Source organism: Natrix helvetica, assembly GCF_964273705.1.
Source record: "Natrix helvetica genome assembly, chromosome: Z".
NCBI lineage: Eukaryota > Metazoa > Chordata > Lepidosauria > Squamata > Natricidae > Natrix > Natrix helvetica.
In genome coordinates this window covers 32,939,108-32,951,754 of record NC_138554.1, presented here as the reverse complement: position 1 = coordinate 32,951,754, position 12,647 = coordinate 32,939,108, and the positions used below count along the sequence as shown (strand labels likewise).

The 12,647-nt window shown below is 41.8% G+C and overlaps 1 protein-coding gene across 1 annotated transcript; it reads right to left on the bottom strand.

Annotated features, from left to right (window-relative positions):
* Nucleotides 1-213: 213 nt before the first annotated feature.
* LOC309401444 (olfactory receptor 6M1-like) lies at nt 214-978 on the bottom strand (the record flags this gene model as incomplete). The annotated part of the gene is made up of 1 exon (XM_081970510.1): nt 214-978. One exon carries the CDS (start codon nt 976-978, stop codon nt 214-216), a length of 765 nt encoding a protein of 254 aa, XP_081826636.1.
* Nucleotides 979-12,647: the final 11,669 nt, after the last annotated feature.

Here is a 12,647-nt window from a genome sequence, read left to right as displayed (position 1 = left end):
AGGTGCAGTTCTGAGGTACATATTATACTGTAGCCAGGAAGATCAACCATTTCTTAAACTGCTAGTATGACATGCAGAAAAAAGGGGTTGTTTATTTTTTTATCCATGTCTACACAAATATTTAACTTGAACTTTATCAGTGTTATACAAAAATACACAGCAAGGAAGAGATTTCTTTTAATTCCTAGAGGTTCTTCATAGGGAGAATGTGAATTATTTTGAGTAGATTGCATGCTTTATGAAAATTGTTTTTACAGCATCCTTAATTTGCTTATTTCTCAAACTGAAGATGAATGGGCTCAGGAAAGGAGTCAATACGGTATTGATTAGAGAAACAATTTTATTTGTTGATGGATTGCTGCCTGAAGGCCGTACATACATGAAAATGCAACTGCTATACCCAAGACTAACCACAATTAAATGGGATGAACAAATAGCAAATGCCCTTTGTCTTCCGGAGGAAGATGGAATCTGAACAATAACTGTGATTATATAAACATAAGATATAATGGTGCTAATTAAAGAGCCCACCACAATCACTGAGGATGAGAAAAAACTTATTAACTCCACAAGATTAGTGTCAGTACAGGCCAGCTTCATCAAGGCCAAACTATCACAGAAAAAGTGATCAATCTGATTTCTGCCACAGAAAGATAGATTTGTAACTAGAATGATGGGGAGAATGGTTCCCCCAAAGCCTACTGCATAACAGCCAATAACCAGCCATAGGCAGAACTCAAATCTCATGATCACTGGGTATTGCAAAGGATTGCAAATGGCCATATAACGATCATATGACATGACTGTTAAAAGGACAAAATCACTGCTTCCCAGGAAGAAGAAAAAATAGCACTGAGAAAGACAACCTGGGTATGAAATAGATTTGTTGCCCAGCAAAAGACTCACCAATACCTTTGGAATAATGGAAGTTGTGATTAGAATTTCTAAGAAAGAAAGATTACCTAAGAAAAAGTACATGAGAATATGTAGGTTGGGATCATGAATAACCAGGATGATAATAACGATATTTCCAGCTAAAGTAATCATATATGTTGCTAGGAGCATGAATCCAATGAAATGTTCAAGATGATGTAGTTGAGAAAAATCTAGTAGCTTAAAACTGGCAATGAAAGTATGATTATCCATCATGATTTGGAAATTCCTGGGGAAATAATAGAAATATGATTAAATTAGTAGTATGTCAGAAAGTAATGAAGATAGAGAAAAACCAATCAAGATGACAGCACAAATTCTCATTTTGTTGACATATTAAAAAAAAATTGTGGACAGTAATGCCATTATATTTTAGCTACTTATTTTCAAAAAGAATAATATTAAACATTTGGAAAGAGAAGAAAAAACAAGTAAATACATAGAAAATATGTTAATTTAAAAGAAAAGGATGAATGAGTGATAAAAGACTTAGAATTTATGAGCCATAGTTAAGTAATTCACAGTTAAATCCCATCAAATTTTATTATCTTAAATTGTCTGCTACTGTTAACTCTATAAAATTAACTTAAAGACATAAGAATCAGTAAAATAGCATAAAGGTATGGTTTAGTTAGAAACCAAACCAATATAATTCAAACTTGTTATTCACCCATCCCCAGACAAAGAAACAAAAAAGCACACCATGGAGTTAAGACACATTGCTCTCTGAAATGTTATCCAAACATTCATTTTCAAATAAGATGGAAGTGTATGACTTGGAATCAGAGGAACAAACATCCTCCTTGGACATTTGAGTTCAACTTACAAAATGTTTCTACTTGAATGCTGTACATTGTCCAGAGTGACATAAAGCAGGAGAAAATACTGCCAAATATACCGAATATATAATAATTTCATTAATCATAATTAATGTTATTGATTTTTTTAGCATTATCTACATCCTCATCTTGGCACATCTATATTTGGAAGTATAACTCATAGAATAATGGTCAAAGATCCGGTGTGACTGAAAAGGTATTGCAAATTCATTTCAAATAATTTCAGATCTTTAAATATTTTTGCTGCACTACAAAGAAACCAAATCGAACTGTCCAATCTAGTCATCTTTTCCTAATGGTGTTTATAAACTCCCCAGTCAAGTGAACATGCCATTCAGTGCATTTCAGTGCAATCCAGTGTAATCCAGACTTTTTTATTTCTCAAAAGGAAATGTTTTACTCACACATCATTTTTTCAGTTTCATAATATTATTTTTACTATGCAAGCAAATTTTCAAGTAATAATCATATGTATAAGCTTGAAGAATACTATGGAATCTGCATTTCTTCACAAATGGGACAAATTTCTTCATTCAATTATATCAAATGTCTATTCAGCCATCTTGGATGCTTCAGGATAATTCTAAAAAATGATAGTTGCATGATCAATGCATTAGATTTAGATTAGATTAGATTTATTAGATTTGTTAGCCGCTCCCTCTCCACGAAGGGACTTGGGGCAGCGTACAATAAATAAAAAACACATATTATACAATTAAACATTACACAGAGGAGGTATAAAAATCACACAACGATCATTACAATACATAGCAATAGTAATAATAAGGTTAAAGTTAAAATACCCCAATATAAAATTACAAGTTTAAAAGATTGCCAGGAGGATTAAAATGGAGCTATGGTTGAGCCAGGCCGGCTAGTGGAAAAAGGTGGGTCTTGAGTTTTGAACGGAAGGAGCGGAGGTCAGTAGTAATCCTAATGTCGGGGGGGAGGTCATTCCAGAGGGCTGGGCCCATCACAGAGAAGGCCCTGCTCCTGGGCGCCACCCTCTGGCACTGCTTAGTGGACGGCACCCGGAGAAGTCCCTCTCTGTGAGAGCGAATTGGTCGTAGGGATGTATGGGACAGGATGCGATCCCGCAGATAACTAGGTCCTGTGCCATGGAGCACTTTGAAGATGGTGATCAACACCTTGAAACGCACCCGGTAGACCACAGGGAACCAGTGCAGCTCGCGCAGGAGAGGTGTTATATGGGAGTATCTCGTACTCCCCATAATCACCTGCGCGGCCGCATTCTGGACCAGCTGTAGTCTTCGAGTGGATCTCAAGGGAAGCCCCATGTAGAGAGCATTGCAGTAGTCTAGGCGGGACGTCACCAGCGCATGAGTGACTGTGCGAAGGGCATCCCGGTCCAATAGGGAGCGCAATTGGCGCACCAGGCAAACCTGGTGGAACGCCCCCCTCGCCACGGCTGCCACATGGTCATCTATGGACAGCCGGGCATCCAGGAGGACGCCCAAATTGCGTTCCCGCTCCATGGGGGCCAGTTGCTCGCCCCCAATGGCCAGCGATGGAATCAGCTGGTTGAACCGGGGGGCCGGAAGCCACAGCCACTCCCTCTTGGAAGGGTTGAGCTTGAGTCTGTTGTCACCCATCCAGACCCGTACGGCTTCCAAACACTGGGACATCATTTCGACGGCCTCGTTGGGGTGGTTCGGGGTGGAGATGTACAGCTGCGTATCATCAGCGTACAGATGATATCCCACCCTAAAACCACGAATGATCTCGCCCAGCGGCTTCATATATGTGTTCAACAGGAGAGGCGAGAGGACCGACCCCTGTGGCACCCCACAAGTGAGAGGCCTCAGGGTCGACCTCTGCTCCCATGCCAACACGCGTTGCGTCCGGTCGGAGAGGTAGGAGCAGAACCACCGTAAAACGGTGCCCCTTACCCCCAGCCCCTCCAGTCGGCGCAGTAGGATACCATGGTCGATGGTATCAAAAGCCACTGAGAGATCTAATAGGACCAGGATAGAGGAACAACCCCTATCCCTGGCCCTCCAGAGATCATCTACCAACGCGACCAAGGCCGTCTCTGTGCTGTGCCCGGGTCGGAAGCCGGACTGGCGCGGGTCTAGATAATCATTTTCCTCCAGGTGACGTGGGAACTGTTGGGCCACCACATTCTCTACAACCTTCGCTAAAAAGGGAAGATTGGAGACAGGACGGTAATTGGATAGCTCCGTTGGGTCCAGGGAAGGCTTCTTGAGTAAGGGTCTCACAACCGCCTCTTTCAAGGCAGCTGGTAAGGACCCCTCGCCCAATGAAGCATTCACTAGTCCCAGGAGCCAGTCTCGTGTAACCTCCCAGGATGCCAGGACAAGCCAGGAGGGACATGGGTCCAATGAACATGTGGTAGCTCGAAGTCGCCCATGCAACCTGTCCAAATCTTCGATGGCAACCGAGTCAAACTCCTCCCAGAATGGTCTCTCAAGACTCGCCTCGGGCATCCCTCCTAGCCCACTGAGGGGGACCCATTCCCTCCGGATTTGAGCGATTTTATCCTGCAGATAAAAGGGGCTTCCCGCGGCCTCTGCGACAGAAGGGACCGGGTCACCCGAAACAGGGCGGCAGGGCGGTTATCTGCGGACGCAATAAGAGCGGCACAATGTCGACGTTTGGCCGCTCTTAATGCCACAAGGTATGTCCTTAAGTAGGTTCGTACCTGTGTTCGGTCAAGTTCGGAACGGGAGGATCTCCATCCGCTCTCTAGGCGTCTCTTGTGGCGTTTCATCACCCTTAGCTCCTCGGTAAACCAAGGGACCAGGGTGGTTCGTTGCCGCAGGAGAGGCCGCAAAGGAGCCACCCGGTCTAAGGCCCCGGTGGCTGCATTATTCCATGCGGCTACCAGGTCCTCAATCGGGGGCGGGTCAGGTCTACAGAAGGTGGCCCAAGCTCCATCTGGAACCTATCCGGTTCCATCAGGCGCCTGGGGCGGAACCATCTCGGACATTCCGGTTCCGCCTCCCCGCAGCGGGGGGTAGCACCAGGGAAGTTAAGTCGGAGAAGTGAGTGGTCTGACCATGACAGGGGAGTAATAGCTAAGTCCCCTATTCCCAGATCACTCGTCCACTGGCCAGAGACAAAAACAAGATCCAGCGTGTGGCCTCCCTCGTGCGTGGGACCCTGAATTAATTGAGTCAGGTCCATGGCTGTCATGGAAGCCATGAACTCCCGAACCGCCTCGGATGCTTCTCCCATCGATGGCAGGTTGAAGTCCCCCATAACTAAAAGTTTGGGGGTCTCAACCGCCATCGCTGCGATCAGCTCGAGGAGTTCAGGCAGGGCCGCTGATGTATAGCAAGGAGCCAGGTATACAATCAGCAAGCCCAACTGTTTCCCTGGGCCCCACCTCACGACAAGAGACTCACACCCGGATATCTGTGGCACAGTGAACTCTCTTGGCTCCAAGTCTTCCCGGATAATCACCGCTACCCCACCGCCCCTACCCTGGGCCCGTGGCTGGTGGAATGCTCGATAGCCTGGTGGGCACATTTCCACGAGGGGTAAGCCTCCCTCGTGGCCCAACCAGGTCTCCATTATTCCTGCGAGGTCTGGCTCCCCCTCCAAAATCAGATCATTAATGAGGGGGGCCTTGTTGACAACGGACCTCGCATTGCATAATATCAGCCTCAGGCCCTGGCTCTGTAGATCCTGGCCACCTAGAGTGCGGGGGTTGGTACAAGCGACCGGGTGTGACCAACAGCCACGGTCTCCCAACCGACTGCAAGTTCTTAGTCTGTCCTCGCACCCACCCCTCCCCACGACCATTGGAATGACAGAGCCCTGTGCTGGAATGCTATTTTCCCTCTCCTCCCCCACTCCGCTCCCTCCCCTCCTGACCACACCTATTCGCCTGGCTCTACTTTCACTCCTGGCCTCCCCCCTACCCTGGAACCCCTTAAAACTGTTAAAAAACAATTGATTAAAAATCCCCTTAATTTCCACTTCCTCCACCTCTCTGGGTTAATAAACCCGTCATCCAGGTGGGCCCTTGAAATGCCTGCGAGAGGGGGGACTCTCGTAGTAGCCTGAGGTCTGACCTTGAATGTATTGAGTTCATATAGTTGTCACAGGGGCGAGCTCATTTTCGGGTACTGTGGTTGAAATCATGGGTTTGTTCGAAGCCAGGACTCCCTACAAAAGGGGTAAGCAGATGATGGTTGTCCTTACCCTGGATGGAAAGGGTAGGTTGATGAGCTAGCCGGCTAGCCAGATTGGTCCAAAGGTGGAGTCTCAAGGTGGTACTGGGGAGCAGTTTGTAGCAGGGCGTTAAGGGCAAAGCCATAGTCAAGGTAGTAGGAAAATCGATGGAAGTACTAATTTGAACAGGGGAGGCAAGTTGTCAACAAGGATGGGAAGGGTAAAGAGACAAACCTTCAACAAATTAGAGTTGATTTTATTTATGATCTGCAACCTAATGCCTTGTTATTTCCAGTCACATGTGAAGTGAATTATTCTTCTGTTTACATTACCCTAATGGATCATTTTTTTAAAATTGTTCTCTTAGGACAATTATTTTGAGGATACAATATAATGTGCTTTTCAGAGTTGTTAAAATGTAAAAGTCAATGAGTATTGCATTCTATAGGATTCTAGGCTGCAATCCGTTCTGTTGTGTATTAATTTATCTAATAATATTTATTATTTTTCTTTCATAACATAACTTATTAAATCTTTCCACAAATTGTAATCAATGCATCTAACAAGGAGTAAAACATAATATATATGAAAATGTAAATTATAGGAGAATGTACATGATTTTAGCTAATCTTGAAAAATAGATCAGATCTGATTAATATTAGATGGATCTATAGATATATCAACTAGCTCTACCATCAGCACAGCTGTATCATCTCTAACTTTATCATCTATGTATGTGAAAAGGGCAAAAAACAAATCAATTTTCTAACATTGCCTACTATATTTGACGATATCATTGTGATCATCAGGAACTGAGCTCAGCTCAAGGAAGTCACTTTTTTTTCTTGTCATATCCCTCTTCACCCAGGTGCCTATAAAAGAAGCCTTGACAGCTATCCAGAACAAACACAACCCCCCTAAACACATCCTGGACCTGACCAACCACTGCCAAACCAACACTTACTTCATCCGTAATGGACAAAGATATAAACAGATAGAAGGAGCACCCATGGGATCACCCCTCTAACCCGTCATTGCAAATCTTTACTTGGAACATTTTGAAACTAATGCCTTAGACAAATCTGAACACAAACCCAAACTCTGACTTACATATGTTGATGACACTTTCTCGATTTGGCCTCACGGGAAAGAAAAACTGGAGAACTTCCTCACATATCTCAATAGCCTACACCCCAAAATACAATTCACTATGGAAATAGAAGCAAACAACTAACTTCCCTTTCTGGATGTCCTAATCTACAAAAAACCCAATGGCTCCCTAGGATACACCATCCACCAGGAAAAGAAAACACCAACCGCTACTTAAACGCACAATCCCATCACCACCCTGCACAGATCAACTCTGTAGCCAAGACCCTCATTTCCAGAACCAAATGCCTAGCCAACAAAGACCACCTGAAAACTGAATTACACACTCTCAAAACATATTAATCTCCAATATATTCCAAAGAAAAACAATTGCCAACCTAATCCAAAAGGAGACACCCCTCAAGAACCGAGACACAGAACAAGACAATGGTATCCCCCTTCTCCTTACATCAAAGGCACCACAGATAAAATCAGCAAAATTCTCCACAAACATGATATCAAGACAGCCTTCAACACTGACCAAAAAATAGCCAACATCTTAAGAAACCCCAAAGACAAAATCCAGCTAGAAAACCAAGGAGTCTACGAAATACCATGCAAAATCTGCCGTGCAACATACATAGGACAAGCAAAGAGGAGAATAAATACAAGCATCATAGAACACAAGAACGCAATAAGAAAGAAAGAAAAAACTTCCTCCCTTTTCCAGCACCTTAAAGCAACAGGACATGAAATTGATTTTGAAGGAACCAAATTAATCTCCAAAACTGAACAATTCAACAAGTGAATAATTATGGAAGCCATCTAAATAGAAAAACACCCCCACAACATGAATAAACATGATGATACCTCCTGCCTACCAGACATCTGGAAACTAGCCTTAATCAACAACAAGTCCCAGCCACAAAAACCGACACTGGACCCAGAACAATACAGGACACAACCACCAATCACCCACACCAGACTCAAACCCAATCCCATCCCATAGACCAAATGCATCCACCATCCAGAAGCCAAAACACAGTGGTATCACTAACTACTGTACCCCCCTCTGAACCCCATACCAAGCAAGCTGACACACGCCATGAACACATGGCCAGACCGCAAACTCGGAGCCAAACCAAAGCCCGGGATGTTACACCACAGTCATCTGCTCAGGACATTACATCACAGAACTCAGGAGGTTACAACACAAAGGCTCCGGAAGTTACAATGCAGCCAAACCCCCAGGAAGTTGCAGCACAGGATATTACTACAATAGAGCTCAGGATGTCATCACACAGCCCATTCCCCAGGCCATTACAACACAAAAGAACAATAGTCACACAACCAGTACCTCAGCCACACAGGATGTTACGAAACAGCTGATTAATCTGCAAACATCAACTCCATCAACTAATCAAGATGTTACAACACAGCCAACCAATCCGCTTACAGCAACAAAGCTAGCACTCCACACACACACCATCTATATTTATAGAAAGATGGCAGCTCCGATCATGCTTTGCTCACACAAGCATGAAGCCAAAGGCACCAGCCTGAAGATGGTGAGTGGGACCTCGTCGAAACGTCACCAAGATACTCTCAATCTTACATGGGAAAAGACTCAAATACGCCAAGACCTGCATACCTATACCCATAAAAATCCACTAAAACACACACACACACACACACACAGGACTAGGGGGAAGAAGAGCCCTCTCAATGGCTCCTTGTCAGACAAATGCTTCAATGTCTATAAATACTCAGGCAATGCTGGGTTATCAGCTAGTGATAAATAAGTTTTCTTTGCCCACTTACAGCATTTCAGAATAGATACCTGAGGAGTTCTTGGTGATCTCTGATCTTGGCTATTTTTCTTGCAGACATTTTATTATCCAAATTAGGTAACATCATTAGTGCCTACATACCTTTTAAGAACTTTTCTTCCCGGAGCATGGACCGTCAAAGGAAAGATGCATGTTCATATGAAGGGAACCAGGGGGTTGTTCAGGTAGAAGATCCAAGCATTTCTGATTATCTAGCTTCCTAATATACTTTTTCTATGAGGGCAAAAGGAAGTTAGACATTTCAGATAAATTTTTGACCTAATGGATAAGTGAGTGTGTGTTTATGTAAGAAAGATAAAATAGAAGCTGGAGGCTGATTAGAAAGAAAGGTTCTCTTATTGATGAAGAAGAACCACCAACCACATGTGCTTCTGGGCAGCTGACAAAATGGAGTGGAGAGTGGATGGGTTTTTATACCTTATTTGGGCTTTTTATGTAAGCTTCCTGTTCCTGTGCAAGAATATGTCCATTAATATTCTATTGGCTGTTGTCAGATTCCTATGGAGGTCATGTATGGGTTATGTAGAGGTCATAGCTGGCTCTATAGGGCAAAAGAGAAAATGCAAATTCTAGATGTTTGTCTGAGCTAATTTTGCCAAACTTTTGTTTGCTGCTTATCTGAGTTTCTGCCTTGACCCAGTCTTTCTGAATTAAATTACCAAATCTGCATTTCTAAAAGCTGGCCTCCCCAGTGTTGGGAGAAATGTCCTTCTGGGTTCGGCTCCAAGTGGGGAAAAAAGACACTGGAGACATGGAGGCTGCTTGGAAAGATGGTTTAATGGTGGACAGGACCACATGGCCTGAGCCCTGAACAGCAAAGGTGATCACATGCTTCAATGTTGGTGGAGAAGAGAAGGGAAGAGAAGGGCTGAAGAAGGGCTTGCAGGGATTTTTATAATCTGTTCTGCCCCACCTATCTGTTTCCTGTTCCTGTGTAAGAAATGTATTCTGATTGGTTGCCAGACTCACATGGGCCCATGCAGGGGCAACCCTCTAGGCTGTTTTGAATTCAGGTTTGATTGAGTTCAGATGCCATGTGGTCAGTTGAGTAAAGGCTTATTATCCTGCCTTAATCCCATCACAGCTGAAGAGGAGAACTCTTTATTATGTAAAGTGGACTAGCTTGGCCTTCTTAATGGCCCATTGACAAAAGTGGGGATGGGCAGGAAGCTGTAGGAATTTAGTGTTTAAAATGTGTTTCTCCCTTTTTCACATCCAGGAAAATATAATATTCTGCCTTTTCAATATTTCCTAGGATATTTCATTTTTCTGGGAGAGGGCTAGGTGATAACTTCCTACACCAGTTTCTGCTTGGAGCACAGAAACTGGGGCTGGTTTCTGTCTCTCTTAAGATTTTTTATTTCTCATTTAGGGGAAATATTTTATCCCACTTTTTAAAATATTTCTCAAAATATTTCATTCTTCTTGGGGGAGGGAGGCTTCCTAGATGTTGAATAAGAATCCTAAAAGGATTTTAATGTTCACCCACATTCATGGGGTCTGATCATCACAGAATGACATTTTGGACTTAGCAATGTTGTGCAGACAAGTCTGCTATTTGTGTATAATAGGTCCATAATCTAGAGTTTTGTGTTATTCTATAAATTACTTTAGAAATAATAGATTTATCCTCAGAACATATAATTTTGGAGAGATATATGAACACATTATTAGATATATGATATAATGGCCTTTTTCCTCATCATAAATTTAAACAAAGATTTTTCGGGATGATTAATTACATTGAAATTATTTGCTTCATTTTATGACCAAAAGCCTTCCCAGAGATATCTCAAAAGCATTACAGTTCATTAGCAGCAAAACTTTTCAAAAATGTCTCTGTTCTAATTAATGGAACAATTATAGATTATTTAAGTATATTCTTTGGCATTTCACAAGTTATTTCCTAAACCTATTTTAATCTAATTTCTAATGAATGAATAGCAAAAAAGTAGTAGTCCTTGCAATATCCCCAGTTGTGCCAAACAAACATAAAAATAAAATCTAGCAATCTTGATTCCAGAGAAAAGAAATGTACAGCATATTCTCTGACTTAGTGACTCCCAAAAGAAATATATTAATTTATCTCTTGACAATAAAGCTTTGCTAAAATCTCTGTAGTTTAATATATATGGTTAAGAGAAAATATGTCTCCCTATGGGACAATACTGAGAAGCATGGCAGTTTTGAAATGAAGCTTACTTGTGTTCTATTATTGAAAACCTAAATAATCATTTTGGGAAAGCAGTTATAATAGAATCTTAGTCTGTGTCCATGTCAATGTTGTATATATTCCCTTTTTAGATCCCTTTACATTAAATCTCCATGTTTTGTATGAACATTTCCCTAATATTTTTTTTTTCTATAACTCTTTCTATAGTGTGTCTTCTTTCTCTGTTCAGGCAATTCCAAAATAGATTATTTTGTTCTATGTATTTTTCCTGAAAGTGTCTGACCATATGGAACTGAATTATAGGAAATTTATGAAAAGCAAATGCTAAAATAAAGATATAAATAAAAAATATGATCAAAATATATTATTAAACATTGTAAAATTAAGAAGTGGCATCATTTATACAGAGTAGATTTTGCAAGAGGGCAGTCCTGTACATTCAAACAAACAAACAAAGATCAATCCTCAGATGCCATGGAAAAGCCATGTTTTTCACCAGCTTCCAGAAGGCCATGAAAGTGAGCCCCTTATCAAGAACAGGCAAGCTGTTCTAGATAAGTGGCCTGATATAGAGAAGGTTCATGCTATATGGGGACCCTCAGCCAATCTTCCCTAATTCTTGAGAAGGAAACTTTTGTGGAAAGGCAATATCTAAGAAATCCAAGCCCTGACCCACATAGGGCTTTGTACATTAAGCAGCTATCAGCATTTTGAAGTCTGCTCAGGAATGATAGATAGTGTACCTTATGCAGCATAGGTGTAACATAATAATAACAAACTCAATCACTAAACATATATACCACTGTCTTTAGGGCAGTTTAATTTGAGTAAATTACAGCAATCTAATAAATAAAGTATAAAAGTATGAGCATTTTTAGTAAATTATGTTTCAAATACAATTGAAACTGGCACATCAGCTGAGAAAAAATTCTCCTGATCATAGTTTCTGCTTGTCTTTCAATGGATAAATGAATCCCAAAGGAGTAGAATCCTATCAAGAATCAAAGATGGCACAATTCAGGAATCAGTTACTTTCTGAAGTAACAATCAGACTGTTTTGTGTAGACTGAATTATGATCAGTTCTGACACAGAAAAGTCTGAGACAAAAACCTGCTCCAAAGAGATCCAGTTAAATCTCAACCCGAGGACATTCTAAGCACTCACTAAACTGAGATTGATCTACTGACAACCACCAGGAACAATTGCTTCAATTCTCAGAGCATAAGGAATTTGAGTTGGAAAGACCATAAAGACCCAAAGTGTATCATGTACACTGGAGAACAGAGTAATAGGCTCAGTACATCTTATTGTACTTCAGGAGCATTCCAGCTTTGATTATCTTCATCAGTCTAAATTATATTCAGGAACAATTGCTAATCTGGCTTCCTTCATTAGGAACAACCACTCTGTTGCCAAATCTCTGGCTATTACATCTTGGATTAGATTACTTCCAAAATCCCTTCCAACTCTCTTATTCCATGATTTACCAACAACACTATGAACATTGAACTATGCCCTGACAATGTTTCTGCCTGCTGCCAGGAGTTTGTTTATTGAGACTGCCTAAAGTTATTCTAAGGGATTTGGGACTTCTTAAGACT